This window comes from Anser cygnoides, chromosome 4, assembly GCF_040182565.1.
Source record: "Anser cygnoides isolate HZ-2024a breed goose chromosome 4, Taihu_goose_T2T_genome, whole genome shotgun sequence".
Taxonomy (NCBI): domain Eukaryota; kingdom Metazoa; phylum Chordata; class Aves; order Anseriformes; family Anatidae; genus Anser; species Anser cygnoides.
In genome coordinates this window covers 6,577,853-6,596,796 of record NC_089876.1, presented here as the reverse complement: position 1 = coordinate 6,596,796, position 18,944 = coordinate 6,577,853, and the positions used below count along the sequence as shown (strand labels likewise).

At 48.8% G+C, this 18,944-nt stretch overlaps 1 protein-coding gene across 3 annotated transcripts in view; it reads right to left on the bottom strand.

The window, feature by feature from the left end:
- The window catches only part of FGFRL1 (fibroblast growth factor receptor like 1), a 172,401-nt gene extending 154,588 nt beyond the window's left edge, over positions 1 to 17,813 (bottom strand). The window contains exons 1-2 of one of the 3 annotated variants that reach the window (XM_048048078.2): positions 17,497 to 17,813; positions 16,338 to 16,447 (exon numbers count right to left, since the gene is read on the bottom strand). In XM_048048078.2, coding sequence (XP_047904035.1) covers positions 16,338 to 16,398 — 61 coding nt within the window. In that variant the 5' untranslated portion in view covers positions 16,399 to 16,447; positions 17,497 to 17,813. Of the gene's footprint in view, positions 1 to 16,337; positions 16,448 to 16,576; positions 16,603 to 16,778; positions 17,051 to 17,496 lie in introns of those variants that run through there. The other 2 variants (XM_013178092.3, XM_048048073.2) reach the window with 2 other exon arrangements.
- Positions 17,814 to 18,944: the final 1,131 nt, after the last annotated feature.

The window sequence follows — 18,944 nt, the reverse complement described above, 5'->3', positions numbered from 1 at the left end:
GGGCAAGCTGGGGACGCTGCGGGGTCACAGCACAGACATGAGGATGGGGGGACACCCTATGTCACTAAGGGATTGCTCAGGCCAAAACCAGGCCATTACCATCAACAGGTAAATCAATTTTGGCTCGAGGAGTTTCCTTTCTGTTTAACATAAGCCAAACATAAACATTCTCTTGCAGGTTAACAAAAGCCAGCAGCCCGAACAGGGACAACGCTTTGGGAAAAGGGGAGCTGGACTGGGGGGAAACACTGAAAAAAACAATTAATCACAAGCTACGTTTCCTACACTGTGACACATCTTAGCCAGTGATCGGGCACAGGGTGACTCTATGCTGCTTCTCAACCCCTTTAGATGCTGGCTGGGGGGAATATTTCCAGCTGGGATGATCACAAGAGCAAAGGCCAAGGCCTTCCTCAGTACCCACCTGCCCTGCTCCCTTCAGTAAACACTGCTAATTCACCAGCTCCATTAGCACTCTTTTTTTTCCTTTTTTTTTTTTTTTTGTTTTTATTTCTTTTTTAAAACTCCAAAACCACCCTAAAAGCATTTTGGGACTAAATACAAAGAGAAAGGAGGGGGGGACCCACCAAACCCAAAGTCTCCAGACAGCTCTCAGCGTGCGTCGAATACTTGCTCAGAAATCCAAATAAAGACAAACCCAAAAAGCCTCAATGGCTTGCGTTATCTTTGCAGGCTGGCTGCTGCCTTATCAGCTCCGACAGAAAACGGCATTTAAGAAAAATTCAGTAGCCTTTGGGTGGAAGCTGGTTCCTAAGAAAACACGCAGCCGAATTGCTGGAAGTTGGTTGAAGAGGAGAGGGGGAGCGGGTAAGGGACGGCCCGAAAGCCTCCCTCATCGTCTCGCCATTCTCCGTCAGGAAACACGTTGCATAATTTGTAATTATTTTTCATAATTCACTCCTCACGCTTCACACCCACTGCACAGGCCAAGAGCTACAAGGGCAAACAATGACTCAAGATGCTGCTTGCTCGTATTTTGCTGGGGTCGGGAGAGATGGAGCCCGTGCAAACCCCCTCACCTCTCAGTACCGGGTTTCAAAGACCTACCAAGAGCATCAGAAGTGGAGGAAGACCGAGGACAACCTCCACATTGGTGCTAGCTACCATTGTCCTGCTGGGGAAGGAAAATGATATTTTCCCCAACCTCCACTTATAAGATACTCTTTAAAGGATAAACTCTATGCGGAAGAATTTGAATGCTAAAGGATCATGTTTTTTCTCTGCCCGGTGAGCCACCCCTAGCAGAGGTCCTGCTTGCTTGCACATGTAACTAACCACATACGGATTTTGGCAGCCACCCCACATAGGAGTTGTGCTTTCCCTCACAGGGGTGTGAGGGTCCTGCTCTTTAAAAAGTTATAAAACACCTTTGCGAGATGTTAATTGACGGGCAGAACGAACTAGGAAGACATGAGCTGTTTCAAGGCCAAGGGCTGCTTTTCAGTGTCTCATTTGTAACGTGACAGAGGGAACAGCTGGGGGGAGGTTGTCTGCCTGTTGTCAGTCCTGGAGGGAAGGACAGACAGACGGACGCTCCCCAGGGAGCTGCCCTGCCATTATAAACGCCTCCGGTATGGGGTGAGCAGCTTTCTACCTCTGACCTGAACCTTCCCCCCCCGGAGAGCTCTCGCAAATCTTCCTCAACAGCTAGCAAAAATTGAAGTGACACAGCTGGGCCCCCAAAATGTTCTTTTGGTTGGTTGGTTGGTTTTGTTTTGTTTCTTTTCTTTTTCCATCCACTCTTTTTCAAGGTAGCACTGTGGGGAAGGTAAAGGGATGTAGCAACAGGAACTACAATTGTGCAGGGTGGCCGTGTGGCCGTGCTGACGCCCTCATCAACAGCAGCTCGGGGGTACTGCCTGCCCCTGGCACCCAAAAATCATAAAGCAGGCTCCAAAAAACCAGAATTGGTTTAGAGAAGTCATGCAAAACTTGCTTTCGTATTTCCTTTCTGGTGTAAAAGCCTGTACATACACACAACTCACATTTTCTATCCATCCTCCAGAACCCATCAGGACTAAAACCTTGCAGGTTAGTTTTACCTTTCTTTTTTTCCGACCTTAAAGTTGAGCTGCTTGCCTAATTTCCATGACTCTAGAAAAAGTATTGTAATGGGAAAAGAAAATAAAGTGTCAGAGTCATCCCAAAATAATTGTTACCACTTCAACCTATGCTTAGGTCCTCCATATTTCAAATAAGCATCACACTGTGTGAAGTGTCCTCTGCAAGTGTTTCTTTGAATACAATGGATTTTCAGGTGCTTACAAGTAAGTATCTGCTTAAACACTCGGTTAAAATGGTGTCTGAGATCAAAAACGTCTGTAGTTAACTTCTGCGGTTACAAAAGTGCATTGAAAGACTTGGTTTTGTACTTCCCCTTGCGTGTCTCCAGTATCATGCTACATAGTTGCAGTGGATTCAAACCAGGATGAATTCAAAGAGATGTGTCATACATTATTTTCCTTGTTTTATTTGACTTTAATTACTTCTTAACAGCACTGCTGTTTGAAAATCTTTCTCAATTGAGGGTGTTGGTTATGCCTACGGCTGCTTGGCCCTTTTCCACCAAAATGCCCTTTCAACAACCACCACAGTCTTTCCAAGCAAAATGAAATCTTTTGGAAGAACCTCTCTTTTTGCATGCGTGAAAACTTGCCTCTCTCAGCTCTTTCCCCCTCCCCCTGATTTTAGGCTGGCATTTCTTCGCATTGCTCTGGGAGGGAACAGAAACCCCTGGTGGGCTCCAGCAGGACACGGAGCAACGCTTGGGAGCGGGCAGAGTTGGTTAGCACGCCTCAAAACACCTTGCTGCTACTTGAATAATCTTGGAATTCATCTTTTTTTTTTTTTTTTTCCCCTTCCTTTTGAGGACTCCTCCTACAGTTTCCATCAAAAATAAACACAGCAAAATGTCCAACTTTTAATAAAGTCAATGAAGTTCGTACCCAGCAGAGAAGGGAAGACTGGAACTGTGATCCCCGGAGGCAGACCATGCTGCACATGCAGTGCAAGCTCTTCAGTGCGTGCACAAGCTATACCTTTGCACCTGTTTCACCCTGGGAACATGCCATGGTTTTGAACACAAGTAGAAGTTGTGTGGTCTGTATTGTAGGAGCGGTGAGAAATCCTTATCTGGGTAGCATCTGCTTTGCACGGAGCACTGTAGGCAAATACGGGATCTCATCTTTCTCAGGTTTACAAGGGTAAAATAAAACTCAGCTGACCAGCGGGTCTGGTTTTTGGAGAGAGCCTCTGTCAGAATCAAGCATAAAGCCTCTACACAAAAAAATGGTAATAACCCGTAGTTAAGGCCATATGATGGTCACTGTGGGTTTGACAGCCCTTAACATGACACCAGGACTTTGGTGAACAATTAGTCTTCCAGGCACTAATCCCCAATACTAAAAAATTGCACCGCCTATGAAAACACCTTTGCTTTATGCTGCATCTGTTGCATAAACCAAAACCTTCATTTGTTTGCTAGCATGCATTCCAAGGGCAATATAAAATATTTCAGATGTTGCAGTACTCCTCCTGCAGTAATATCTCCGTCCTGCAGCAAAATACCCTCCAATACATGCCACAGAAAGAAGGCTCTGCTTTGGTTTTAAGGCTGGGACACTTATAGCAGACAGCTCTTCCCATTGCTTTGGTGAGTTTTTCATCTCCCTTATACAAGTTATTGGTTTTACTGTTGGTGTTGTTGTTTTTTTTGTTTGTTTGTATTTTTTTCCATTTAACATAGTGCATGCATTAGTCTTGCAGAGGTATAAGGGAAAGCACCTGTAAGTACACAAACAAAAAGATCCCCATCAAGAGGCTATTAAAATTCATTCAGGCTTGTTCCTCTCTGCTGTTATTTCAATTAGTGTCTCATAACCAACCTGTTCCCTTTCAGTTCTGCATTGCACATTTTTTCATTCAAACGATTGTCTCACAGGAAGCTCTACGCTGTTTTCCTTCTGGAGAATGAAACCCCAAAGATGTATTTCCAACCTCCTGGCTCAGTGTTTCCCAGATATTTTGAATCAGGGACTGCAGCCAAGATTCACATTTTTCCAGAGATCAGTGCACACCCTCACACTCGCAGCAGAAAGCCATCACAGTGACACACACACGGACTAACTCTGGAGCAGTTTACATTGCCCTCATCCTTTCAGTCCACGAGACGCTGCTGTGCTCCATCGGCTAGCTCAGAACCAGCACTCCTGCCTCTTGCACTGCCCAAGAAGATCTGGCAGATTTTAAAGGATATTAATTAAAAAAAATAAAATCTGTGCTGTCTTCGGATAATTATAATTTAGTACTGACTTCTGATCTTCCTGAACAGACCCAAATTTAGTCTTCCTACCCAGAGCAACTCCAGCAGCCTTCACGTGGGCACTGGGCCATGCACCAGGTTCTCCTCTCTCTTTATATTAATAAATAAATAAATAAAAAGAGTAATTGGCAAGTGAAAGCCACAGCTCCTATGGGGTGCAGGGTCATGGCTCATTATATTAGATGTGTGTCAATAATCCGTGGCCAGAATTCACCTGCTGCGCCTCGCAGGCCAACGTAAATGCCCCTCCTTCAGAAATCCCCTAAAAGCATTGTTAACACAGCCCTGCGGCTTTACCTTTTTAGCCTACTGGCTCAGTTCCCCTGAAAAAAATGTTTTCGCCTGCAGGGAGTATTTTGCACAAATTGTTTTCTCCGCCTTATTTTTCGCAGCCGCCTGAAGCCGTGTCAGTAGGCAGAGGTCTGCAGAGGGATAAAGCCAAGGTTGCAGGGGGGATCCAGGCTTCTCGCAGCACCTGCAGCGCAACACATTCACCTCGATACCAGGATCGATGTATGCCACATTGGACCAAGGGGAACTCGGTCAGCATCAGCCCTGGTTGCTGCCCATCTTTGCTGCCAGCCGTGCTCCTGTGGCAAAGCCTCCCTGCAGTGGGCAATGCTGCAGGAGGGCCGGGCAACGCTGGCAGCATGAACTTGCCATTTCCCAGCTCCCCAAATGGCCCTCCTACATCAGAAACCAGAAGTCTGTAGAGGACAGAAGAAGGAAGAAATCCCCTTCCCTGAGAGAGCACTTTGGATTCTTAGAGATAATACCCTGTGAGGGCTGGCCAGTCCTTAGGAGCCCCAGACGTCAGAAAGGGGGAACGAAGACAGACAGCTTTTGGGAACACGTGCCTCATTACCTCGTGCTTTTGGCCTTCTCTGGAGCTCCTTGAGTCAAAACATGCAGTGGCTGTGACTTAAAACCCGGTGGAGGCAAGACCAATGTAACCACTCAGGGAGATGAGACACGCATTTGAGAAGGTCGCTTACAGCAAGGGAAAGCCCGGCAGCCGGGGTGCAGCAAAGGCAGCCAGAAAGCAAACATACCAGGCAATACTGTGACAAACAGAAGATTGTCCTGATGTAGAGTCCAAAAGCTGGAATCTCCCAAAGCAAACAGGCCAGAGATGAACCACCCTCCGACTGAGCTGAACCAAGAGCAAAAGTCAACGGGGAATAATTACTGCCCATCCAGAATGGCCCAAACCACTTCAGAGATGAGATATTTCAGAGATATAATATGCACTTTTTCCGATGTGATCCACTGAGGCAATTTAACTCACTGCATTCTTCCCTGCCTTGGCTCCTGCCAGGACAGGCTGCCCAAAACACCTGACAGCAAGGCCAGAAGAGCTCTCCCACTGGCACAACAGAGAAGGTCCAAGGCTGGGAGCAGAGCAGCCCAGGGACAGGATGGTAGTGGAGCCAACTTTAATCATCTTCAGCTGCCATGATTTAGCACCTGAGAAGCATTTACTGCCAGAATCCAAGCAGCTGTGACTGGGCAGAGGAAGGGCTTCCTATTTGTGCCACTCATGACCCAACTCAGCAGGACAGCAATCAAATGCTTGACCTTTCCCAAAATCACATGAAGCAAATGCTCCACATGACATAGTTCCAGCATTATCTACTCAGCACAGGTGCACAATTGCAATTAGAAGTGATCAGTTGTACATAACAGTACCTTCCAACCCAACTCAACCCATCCAAGAACAATTGGAGGCTCATTTTTCATCTTTCTATCCAAACTCCCCGCCACCATGCCAGCTCAGGAAGCACCCCTTGAATAATTGCCCTTGAAATCATAGAATCATCTAGGTTGGAAAAGACCTTGAAGACCAAGTCCAACCGTCAACTTAATTTACCGATTCTCACTGCTAAATCACATCCCTCGGCGCCACGTCCACACATCTCTTACACGCCTCCAGGGATGGGGACTCCCCCACTTCCCCGGGCAGCCCATTTCAATGCTTGACCACACTCTCTGTACAGAAATTCTTCCTAATATCCAATATAAAACTCCACTGGTGCAACCTGAGCCCATTTCCTTACATCCTATCACTTGTCACCCGAGAAAGGAGCCCGACACCCTCCCCTCTGCAACCTCCTTCCAGGTAGTTATCGAGAGCAGTGAGGTCTCCTTTCAGCCTCCTCTCTCCCAGACTAAACAAACCTCACAGCTATTACTTGGAAATTAGATTGGAAACCACAACACTTCTGCATGCTGGTAGATCTTAAACTTGGCACTTGGTTTGTCCCAAGACCATTTTTCACCCCCGCCCCTAAATCAACTTCCGCCGAGAACAATGCTGCCGGTTTGTGCCTACAACAGATTTATTTATTCCCCCCTTCCAGCAGCTTGCTCTGCCTGTGCCTTCGAGGGGCAGTAGCTACTTTAGGCGAAGGGTTCCTTCTGGTTCCTGGGAATAAAAGGCTGCCCTCCATAATCAGGGTATTGTTCTCCCTAAATGGACCCAGACTCTGTAAACACGCTCCTCTGCGCGGCGCTGGGAGGGCGACCGTGTGTGTGTGCGTACGTACATGCAGGGAATGTGTCCTGTTTTAAAACCAGTAAATTATGTTAATTCATTTCCTTTGCCCAAACAGTGCTAATAAACTCAGGGAAAGGAGGAGGAAAAAGTAAACAGGAGTCGATTACAAAAAGGTGAGGGGGAGAGGTAACCCAATAACTCCACCAAATGTCTCCTTTGGGAAAGGACACTGAATTTGCAGCTCGGATGTGCTCCACGCAGCCCTCCCTCGGTCCCAGTGGCGGTGTAAAAGCGACTGTAACACTCTCTTTCTTTTTTGATAAGGTTTCAGGGCCAGCCTGTTTTCTGAGTTCAATCTTGGGAGCAGGGAATTGGGCCCCCCGAGGTGCCCTGATCCATGGCGAGCACGTCCCCGGGGGCTTTGCTCCGCATGTGATGTGTGTGCTCCGGTGGCTGAGGCCAATAGGAATCGTCAGAGCTTATTCGTAATTTTCTAACAGGAAAATAATTTCGCTAAGCAAACGACCATGCTTTGACTCAAAACCCTGATTAACACAGTTTGAAAACAGGGCAGCATACTGTTCTGGGAATTAACTTGCTTGACCCCTAGTCTATAACGGCACTCAAATAATCTGTGAGTCAGATGAAGTTGAAAAACTCTTGGAAGACCACACTGAAAGAATTTACTGGATTTATTGGATTTTCTAGGATAAAAGAAAAATAAGCCTGAAACTCTACTTAGCTAGTCTGTAGTCTTCAGAGAGACAAGCTTTTTCTCCCAACAGTATCTAGAAGAGGAACAACGCCTATGCTGAGCACTGGGTCTCAATCTCCACCGGAAACTCTCAATAAATTGTAATAAGTATAAAAACATACAGGTTATTTTTGAAGAGTGCCTTGCTGCGTTCTTCCTTGGGATTAGTGGTAAAACATGGAAAAAGCAGACAGATTCCCACCTCTATGAACCTGCAATCCTTACCCCAATAGGAGTACTCACACTACAAACTGCTGCTTGAAATCCTCCAAATCCTCTGGTCTACCCCAATTTGAGCAGGCAAGGAATCAGAACAAAACAAGCAGGCCATGCTCTGGTCTAGACCACTGCCCCATGCCTACCTTATGGTTTCTGCAGCCCCTGAGCACTTGCCTCTTGCCTCTACCACTTCTTTGTGTCTCTTTTGTATCACAGAAACAATAGATGGGTGCTGAGAACAGTGGCAAATGTTTCCAGATAACAAATCCGGCAATTAGAAATCAACTGCCCAAAGCTTGTTCCCCTGCATATGCAAATGTCCCCATAATAGGTTTACAACTCCTTGTCAATCAGACCTGTCAAGGAAAAGTAAACACCTGCCAGGGGCCATGATTAAGTTGAAAGCTCCACTTTCATTAGGCCTGAACGAAATTAACCCCACCAACACTGCATTTCTGATTGGTTGCGAATAGCAGGAGGAGGAATGATACCCATCAGCTCTGATCCCTTAATCTAGTTTTATATTAACTCCTGCAGATCACGATGAACCTTGCCTTGGCTTGGTGCCCCGCTACCCAGATCTGACACACAACCTGGTCTGACAAGGCCCCAGTGCCTGTTCTCTGGTAGGATTATAAATTTTAATGCTACTCACAGCAACTCAGCCACAACTCGCTGAACCTAAAGGGACTGCCACCTTTGTAAGTCAGAACAGTATCTGACCCCAAATGCCAAAATGTGAGCACAGAGCCTGATCTCCATATGCTGGTGGAGCTGGCAACTGTCCTTCCAGCTTCCCACTTTAAACCTCCCTAAAATACATTAAGTACTTCCAAATATTACTTGTCTAGCTAAACAAACACTGGGATTGCCACCCGGATGCTGTGTTAATCTGGAGAAGAACGTGAAAGATTTTGGTCTAACCAGAAGGAGAAGAGGATGGCATATAGCATCTCCTATCACAAGGGTATCCAAACTTTGAAAGACTTTTTGATACCAATTTTACATCAACTGGTCAATGCCAGACAAGCATTCTTCCTTCCACAGAGTCTGCAGTATCCCCGGAGAGATATCCCACAACGTCCAGAGGTCTGTCCTGTTATTCATTAACCTTTCCATCCTTGACATGCAGTTCATACACCTGTAACTTGTCTGATGCTTGTCACTGCTTAACCAGTGTTAACAGATTGGTTTAGCTCAGAACAAAAATAGCTCCCTCAGTTACTCGAACGCACGCAGATCTATTAGTTGAGAAGAAAAAGGAGAAAAAGAAACCAGTTCACAGTGCTCCAGGGTCTGTAGCAGCCCAACGCCAGGAGGGCTTGTTTAACTCTGGCAGGCTGGTGGGGCTGAGTCCCTTCTCCCTCCTTTGGAGTTCACTTGGCCTCACCCCATCCACTTCTGTCTAAAAAAGGGAAGATTTAAATCCATAAAAGGCAACAGTAAAATATTGGCAACTGTAATGAAAGACCTCCCTTTAAAACAGGATGCTTCTGCTCCAAGTCACATGGTGGTCAAAAGTCAATCAAGCATCACACCGTAATGGCAGGGGGGTATCTGGAAGGACATGGATGAAAAGGGAAATAGGGCAGATTTGAAATAGCTGCATCTCACCATCCTGTGCAGAGCAAGCATGCAGCCTACTGGAGACCCTCTTCCAAGGCTTGGCTTCACTGGGACTCAAGGTCAGCAGTACCCTAATCCAGGGTAAATTTTCTCCCAGAGGCTGGCTAATGCTTAGATTTCCCTCCATGACCTCCTCCAGCTTTTTTCTCTCCTGGACACCTGGTTCTGGACAGAACTACGATGTCCACAGCTGCCACAGGGAGTCAGCACAAAGCCAATACCAAACTCCTATTATCATCAGTTCATTAGGCATATGCGAGCAGACCCAGCGCAGAGAATATGAATTAATTTGCACAATAGGCAGTTCTTTAAAATCTCAATTTCTGCATTTATCTGCTGTTCCTGTGCTTTTATTTAACATGCACAAATACTGACAGCTCCTAAAATACCCACCAAAGTCAATACAACCCAAGTGGCATGTAGGTTATGACACTTCTTGCATTACTCACTTCTCGGTCACTTGACAGGATGCCCAAGATTGTGCAAATCTTTCATGAAATAAATTCACCAGACATGAGGAGAAGCAATTTTGGGTCCTGCCAAACCAAGAAGCCACCATTGTCACTGAGGAGAGGCTGAGAATAGAGGTGCAGCAGTCCTGAGAAACATTAACCTTCTCTGGGAAGCCTCTGTTCCCAATTTACATTTTCCTTCCCTTAGCGAAGTTCAAAATTAAGTTTGAACACTTAATGGAAGAAGTAGCCTGGAGTTATTGGCTGAAATTCTTCCTGAAAATTGGAGCGGTTGGGACGAAATAAAAACGTTAGGTTATTCGCGGCACCGCTGGATACCGTGTTTCTCCTGCGATACAATGGGGAGACTGTGTAATCAGGGCAACCAACCAAGCTCCAAGCAGCCCGTGTTTATTTGACTCAGAAGGAAGAAAAAAAAATAAAAAAATCGGAGATGTGAATGGATTCAGCGGCAGACGGCATATATTAACTTGTTAAATAACACTTGGGCCAGTCCACACCCAGCAACCCTGCCTGCAGAATGGCACCCATTCTTTGGGGATAAACCCCCCTGGGCTGACCCGAAGTTACAGCAGGAATTTCCAAGTTGCTTTCAGCCCAGCTGCCAGCCAGAGCCTGCAGCAGGCAAAATCAGTGTGTTTCTAGAATAAAAAAAAATCCAGCCCGGGCTGTACCATTGAGCAGGCAAATGGCAGGATCCGAAATATCATACTTGGCCCACGGCTCCTCTTCTGGCATACTTCAGGGATCAGTCCAGCGGTTGATATTACAAATCATCTGTGCAAGTCATCCTTAAGAGATGGATCCAAAGCCCATGGGACTGAGGAGGAGTCACGGCACTAACGCTCACAGGCTCCGAATCAGGTCCTAACCTGTTGAACCTGGCATGGGCTGCATCTGCTTATCTCATACTACGTTGGGACAGCAGGATCAGACTGCTCAAGCTGACTTTTGCAAGTTTATTTATTTTATTTTAGTACCACAGCTGCTGCGAATGAGCACCAGGCTCAACAGGCTTGCAACAGGCAGTGGTCTTGCAACTTCTGTGTTCATGCTGGCTCTGCTCTTAAAAAATTCCCCTATATGAACAAGAGTATTCATAAAAAACCCTGGTGCAAAGTATTAGGACAGGTCAGCACAGCTAAATACATATGGAAGCACGTTTTTATATAGAAAGCTCCACGGGATGGCTGATTGCGGAGAACAAGAAAAGGAATAGAAATCCAAATTAAATGTCCAAAACAAGAACAAATGCATTTCAGCTTGAGCAGCCCACCAGAAAACACAGGATGAGGGCAGATGAAAGACAAACTCTTTGAAACAAGACAAAATGAGCAGGTTAATGAAAGAAAAGGGAGAAAAGAGCATTTCCACTGACTCCTATAATGCTGGATACAGTTGCACGGACCCTTTGAACAGCGTGATTTTACAAGTCACTGCAGACACAAGGAGTTTTAAGGAAAAAAAAAAAAGAAAGCTGCACTGATTCTACTCCCACTGAATAAATAAAGCTACAGCTACAGGGTTTTGTTGTTCTGTTTTTTAATTTCAAGCTAGGCAAAAGAAGACTTCTGCATTATTATTTTCACACTTCAGTGGAATTTCTTTTCTTTTTAAATCTCTTCCAGTAACTAATCCAAAACGCACAGCCAGGCAGTGACCATCTCTACTGCATTCACCCCGTTCTGCACCCACGTGTATCGGCATCGCTCCCGGACCACCGCACTGCGAGATGGCCACTTGGAAAGCGATTATCAGTCAGTGTGTCGGGAAAGGTTGGCTCCGTCAACCAAAAAATGGGTTCCTACTTGCTAGCAAGTGTCACTTCTTCTACTTATTTTTTTTTTTTTTGAATGACATTTTTTCCAGAAAGAACCATATCCCCAGCACCGCCTCATGGCATCTGAGAGTTTCTGCTGTGGATAAAAGTCAAGAGTTCGGAGCTCAGCCCGTGTTGCGTACAAGTTCATCACGGAAAAGGCGTGTTTTAATTTGCTGTTTGCGTCTTTTAACGAAGGTCAAAGAAGCATATGTACTTTGACAGAGTTATAAAAACTTCAAAGAAAACCTAAATGCATTTAGTAAGTTGCCGAGTTCCGTAATATTCCTAATAAAAATAAATAAATAAAATCAACCCGAAGTTTCCAGTATGACGCACGCTGTATTTTATGTTCAAACTCAGACGCAATTTAAAGAGACCAACAGTCTCCGAAGAAGGGAGGAACCGGGGCTTAAAAAGAAACAAACAAGCAACTAACCAGGATTTTCATATATTGTCATGTTGACTCTGGGTACAAGTCATGATGACAGATTATTCATGAGCGAGTTACCTAACAGCATAATACAAAAAAAAAGGCACCAAATTTAACCAAGAGGTCTGCAGTGACTTACGTAAAATTTGAATCAGACTATAGATGTGAATGTGCTTCTCTTTCACAAGCGAGAAATTACCTAATCGTTATACCTGATAGCACCCATTGAACAGGAATAAAGGAGCTTTTAAACAGAAGCCAACAGTAATCACTTTAATATTATCATTACCTTACCCACATTAACTACTGTTCACTTTTATAAACCACAGTGTACAGAAGGGAAAATATGAAGAAGAATCACGAACTCATCTCCCAAGAAATAACAATAATAAATTAAAACACAACTACCACAAACTTTCCTGCACCCTACTCCCTTTTCTCCAATACTTCGGCAAGTAAAAATGGCACACAGCACTATTTCTGTCCCAAATTGTTGAATTTTGAGGCAGCCCCTACAATAAATTCCCAAACAAAGCTGGCACCAACCAGACTTGCAAGCCAAGCGACGCGCAGAAAAGTGCGAGAGCAGAAAGTAATTAAGGTCCTGCTCTTCCCCTCCCTACGCAATGCACCGAAAATGAAATCAACCTCCAATCTAATTAGTTTCCAGCAGAATATCAGTTTACTCGCTAACGGGAGGGTTGTCGCTGCTCTTACCAAAAACTCCCAAACATACCGCACGAGGTCTTGCTTAAGCCACAGGCCCAAGCCCGGCACGTCCCAGCATTACCGTGTACGGTCACCGAAGCGAATACGATGGCTACTTGACAGATTTGGAACAAATATTGCGTTGCGTGTCACTGAGATAACACAAGCAGGAAAATATCAGATTGTATTACCTGTATCCGACCGGAGGTGTGGACTGGTCGGAGCTACATTGCTGCAGGACGCAGTCACGAAAGGTTAGTGACCCAAGATGGCATTCGTCCCCGCGGAGAGGGGCCAGGGCAGGACGCTGGGGACTTTTGTACCCCGTATAGGGCTGTCCAGAGAGAAGAGGCATGGAGTGACACGAGGGACGAGCCACCGGACCTGCATCATTGTCCCAGGTTGAGGGCTGACGCTACCCGCAGTGGCTGGCAGGAGGGCCCGAAGCGGCTGCCCTGAGCCCGGCTGCCAGCCAGAAGGTATATTCCCCCTCAGAGAGCCACAGCACGCAGGTTTCGTCCTCAAAGAGTGGATTTCGTGCCCACATAAGCTCTCATTTTCACCCACAAGGGAAAGAGGGAGCTTGGACGTTTACCAAAATAGCCCCCGAGGAACGCTAATTTGGTACAGGCTCCCTCCAGGAGATCCTTAGCCTGGATTAAGATTGGTCACTGGGGGATTTATTCCAGATTAACTATTCTGGAAGGGTTATTCCAGTGCATTTGCAGGTGTAGACGAGCCCCTAGCCAAAGTCTTTAAATTTCAGCCCCTGAAAATGTAGGTTCAGGCTTTGCCAGAGCTACCTCATCCTTCATCCTTGCAGACAGAGCAAGTTCTGCACCTGGACCTCTGAAATCAGCCCTGCTCTCTGCTCTGCATGGATAGTTTGAAGGTTTTGCCACTTTCTTAACAGTTTATCTTGCTTTCCTAAGAAATCCCCCTTCCTGCGCTGCTTTGTACCCCAGCACTGGGTCACAGGCGTACAAGGGACAGTGCCAGTAGGCATCGCTCCGAACCTGGAGGAAAGTGGTGGCGTTGGCCCAATCAGGCAGTCCTGCAGGGCCCTTCGCCTTACAAGGCATCACCTAAATAAAGATATAAAAATACTACAACGTAACATTTAATGAAAGATTGCAGCTGAGCACTCAACTGTCAGGAAATAGCAAGGCTGGAGCGCGTGGGCAACTTAACTCTGCCCCCTTGTGCAAATGCACTTCGGTACAGCCCTTCCCCGACACCAGCCGGCTCCAAACAAATGTTCTAATTCCAGCAAAAGCACATTTTGCCTAATAAAAGTAAAAGAAAAGGGCCAGTGCTTTCACACTGAGCCTTCTCAGCCACCTTCCTCACTCGACTGCAAGCCAGCACCTATTTAGCTCAACGGCGCAGCTCAGGAGACGTTGGCACGCTTTGGCCACACACGCACAATCTGCAATCGGGACAGAGATATGAAACACTGGGGCAAAACAGAGAGCCCTTCTTCCTCCAGGGAAAAACTTCACAACCTCAGGCTGAGATGCGACCAAAAGCCTGTCCACAAAACCCAAAACAGGTAGCATGTACACATCTCCAGTGGCGAACCCGCAGCATGATACATCCGGAAAAAATCCACAGGCACGTTAACAACCAGGCACTTTTTTTTTTTTTTTATGAGAATCTGAATTTATCCCAATGTAAACACCTAATAATCGGCGACACTCGGCAGCCCAAAATAAGGCTTCAGTGTGCCAGAGAGTGTCCCACCTCTGCTCATGTACGAGTTTGATCTTTCATCTATGTCCACCGCTACCAAAAATACTCTCGATATTAAAGAGGCACGCGGCAGGACTTCAACATTAGGGTTGTGTCTTTCTTTTTACCACAATTACACCGTTTTCCTTCTCTTCCTCTCTGTAGCAGCAAGTGAGTGAATGACAGTTTTTCAGCGTTTGGCCCTGGCTTTTAAAACTCTATTTCATTTTAAATAACCAGGACCATCTCTCCATCCACTTGCAGGATGGATTTTTCTGGCTCTGAAAAGAGAGAGTTCAGTTAACCCAATCACTAATGTGATCCTGTTAAAGTTACCTTAAAAAAACCCTTCATATAGGAAAAACAATGATGTTCTGCAATTAACGCTGTTAATTTTCTGGCACTTCATCACACAACAGCAGCCCACAGTCAATCACATTGCATTTTCCAGAGGCAATAAAAGAATATGAGCAAGACAAGTGCAAACAACATTTAAACAGGGGCTGCCAGGAAAGCAGCCGACACTCCGCTCAGAGCGGAGACAAAAATCTTTTTGTCTTCTCCTGCCCACTTCAGATTTTTTCCGGAACTCCACCGACTTCTCAGGTCTATCGCAATAACCTACATCCATGAGGTCTTCTTAACTCACACACCGCTGCCTACAACTTAAACTGAGTCTCCATTGTAAACCTGGCCTGGAATTCAGGCTCGCAGGACTTCAAGCCTATATACTGTTTTCTTTTTCATTCAGCTTCCAGCCGAATCATTTTATAGTGCTTCTGCCTCCATAAAATATTTGCTTGGGAGCCAATGCCAAGATGGAAAAAAAAGCAACACGCTAACCAAGCCTTGGGTTTTTAGAGTAACGCTGCTCCCCCTCTCACTCCCTGCTTTTATTTTTGGCAAGTTGCAGCCCCAAACGAAGGGCAAGTTTAAATCTTTTAATTCACAGCCCCGTGGCGCTGGGTGATTTAAAGGTCTTTCAACGATTCACGCAACGCCGATACTCTTGGGAATTGCAGCTGGAGCGATCTGCATCCTAAAGCCATACACCCATTCTGCTGGAACAATGCAGCCTCTCCTTTGTGACCAGAGCCGGGCTGGCTGGGCTGGCTGGGAGCGTGGTTTCTCATTCAGGCTTTCCAGGGACAGTACCCACCAAGGGATGGGGCAGGAGAAAGCAGAGGAAAACCCAGCGCTCCCCCTGCCCTGACCTGGAGCTTGGGTTAAAGCACCTTCCTGCAAAGAAATGTCTTTTTCGCCCCTGCCGCTCCCAGGTCAATGCATTTTGCTGTGCCGCTGGTGGGGTAACCTGTTTATTGAAACCTGATCGACTGCTGGAGCCCCAGCGTTAAAATATGCTCTCGCTGTTGGGAACTGTCATTTGTCTGTCACCGAGGAGGTTAATGGACGTGTTTGTTTAGTTAGCTAGTGGGAATATACAGGGCAGAGGCTGGCGGGATTACAGGAGGGGAGAGGTATTTCTGATCCACGGAGGAATGTGGTTGCTTTTCTTTAAAATCGTCCGTGTACTTCTTATAGGCGCACGAGAAAAGCCCCTGCGAGTCCACCTGCGCTTGCGAGACCTCCTACAAACCCCGTGCTCCATCCACAGCCCCGAACCCCGCAGGTACGGAGACGTGCACGTGGGCAGGGGCACGCACCCCGAGCGGAGGACGAGCCCTGGCGGCAGCAACACTGACGGGTCCCCTCCAGGGCTCCGCGGTCCCCTTACCTCTGGCCGAGTCCGAAAACGCAATTATCCCCGCAAAAAGGAGCGCGAGCTGCAAGTCCATGGTGAAAGCCAGACCCCTCCGGGTCGTGCGGGACACCGTCCTCTCAGACCTGGAGGCAAGGGAAGGAAAGCGAAATAATTACGGGGGGAAACAAACCAACAGCCCGCGACTTCGCAGACTTTTAAAGCCTGTTGCAGAGGCGCGAGGGCAGGAGCAGCGAATGAAACAGCGACTGTACTTGTAATTCATTCCTCGGCGTTCGGCGAGCAAAACTTTACCCTCCTCTCTGCTTCAGCCTGATATAAATCAAGAACCCACCGAGGCCAGCACGCTGCTCTAAGCTCCCAGTTAGTGCATAATTCGCTGATATCCCGCACGGAGCCAGTCCGGAAGGCAAACAAAACGCTAGCGAGTGGCCATAAAACACGATTCCAGGTTACCAATTTGCGGAGGAGCCCGGGCGGAGGGGAGGAGGAACGCTTCCTCGCCCATCGGCACCCAGCAAACTTCGTGCAGCCGCCTCGGAGCCCCCAGCCCCGCTCCGTGCCGGGGACCCGCGCCGCTTCGTGCACCCCACAGCTTCTTCTGCCAGCTCTCCCCGTCCCTCTCCTCCTTCTTCTCTCCCCCCCCACCAAGCCAAGCCAAGCCCCGCTGGTTTCCCTGCCCGCCAGAGGTGCGTCCCACAGCAAAACTGCATTAAATTATCCGGATTCTTGAAGATGCCTTCGCGGCCAGACGCGCAAGCGGGGTAGCTCAGGTTTAGGGTAATTACCCCCCCGGCGTCCCCCCCCTCCTCAAACTCTCACTCTCTAAACTCTGCCTGAATTCCTCACCCTTGTAAAGACCCCGCTGGGAACACCCCGTGCCCCCAGGGGACACGCAACCCGCTCAGCATCCACCAAAGCTCCCTCGCCACCAGGTTTGGGGTCGCCGTGGCACACAGGGGGGGGACACACACACAAAATACACACCCCAAGGAAGGGGCTCCCCCCTTTTCCAGGAGGAGGGGGCACAGCTTTAAGCCTTTACCAGCCGGGATTTGCTACGGGGAAGCAGCGGGGGATTGAGGGATGGGGTGGGGGCGACGGCACTAGGTGCGACATGGGTGGTAAAAGGGGGGGGTCCTGGTGAGGGGGGGGGGGACACACAAGGACTTACCTCGGCTGCCTGCGGGGCTCTAGCACCGTGCAATGCCGCCCATCCCCGTCGCCTCATGCCCTCCGCGGCCACGGCGCCCGGCGGGGCGCTCCGCCGCCGGCCTCTACCTCATCTCCACCCCCACCCCCCGGCCCCAAAACCGGGGGGCTGCCTTCGGGGGGGGGGTGTCCCCGGTCCCCACAGAGCGGGGGCTCCTCCGAAATCCCCGCAGCCCCCCCCGGGGGGGTCTGCCAGCGGGGAGCCACCGGCGAGGAGCGAAGGGAAGGGGAGGTGGGGTGGGAAGGAAAGGGGGTGAAGAAGAGGTGGGGGGGGGTCGTAATGCTGCTTGCTTCCCTGGGGGGGGGGGGGCTGCGTGCGGGGAGGGGGGCAGCGGGACCTGCCAGGGATGCCCGGGGATGCCGTCCCGCGGCCCTCCGAGCCGGAATCCCGTTTAAGGAGCCGGGAGGGGGAAAGGGCTTGGGGGGGAGGAAGAGGAGAGGAGGAGGAGGAGGAGGAGGGTGGTTGGGGGCCGGGAAGGGGCGGTGGGAGGCGGGGGGGGGTGAGGGGGGGTGGCGGAGCGCAAGGAGCCGGGCTCGGGAGCAACTTTCCCTGCAGGGCTTTGTGGCGGTGGGGGCCGAGCCGCCGCGGAGGGCGGTGCGGGGCCGCCCCGCTCCAAACTTCGCACCAATCCCGGGCAGCCCCCGCCCTCCCCGCCGAGCCGCCGCTCCCCTTAACCCTTTTGCGGCGGCTGAGCCCCCCCCCGGACCCCCTCAGACCCCCGACGGGCCCCCTCGTAACCCCCCGCCACCCTTTTTCCCCCGCCCCACGACCCCTCCCTCGTTCCCCGCGCACCCCACGAAGTGATGCTCCCGCAGTGTGTCCCCCCTCATCCCCACACCGCCGCCTTCCCCTGAGGAAACCCCCGTGGGGACAGGCCGAGCCCCCCCCACAGCCCCCCGGGGCTTGGGGACACGGGGACGAGGACATGGCATGTCCCGGGGGGGGGTGACATCCCACGGGGGGGGGACGGACATCCCCCCCTGCCAGCACGGGTGCAGCCCCTCTGGGAATGAAGCTAAGCTAAACTTGAAGCAATCCAGCTCGAAAATAAAACTGCTGGGGAGTCTTCTCCTTGGGTTAGCCGCTGAAATTATTTGTTTTTTACCTTCATACGGCTCAGCTGATGCGTCCCCTCTCATAACTGCTCTCCGCACGGGATAAAACTCAACCCGGCAGAGCTACCAAACAGACTAAACAAATGCCAAGAGGGAAAAAAACAAGCTGCCTGAATAGCTCTACTATGTGGAGAGAAACATTGCTGATGTCTTTTATTGGTTCTCTTATTTGATAAGCTCTTATTTCTCTTATTCGATAAGCTCCAGCGGGAAGGCCTCCAGGAAAATGAAGGGGTCGCAATCCTCAGTGTTGGGGAGAACCCCAACACCCAGGCCAAGAAGCAGCTTCCACGT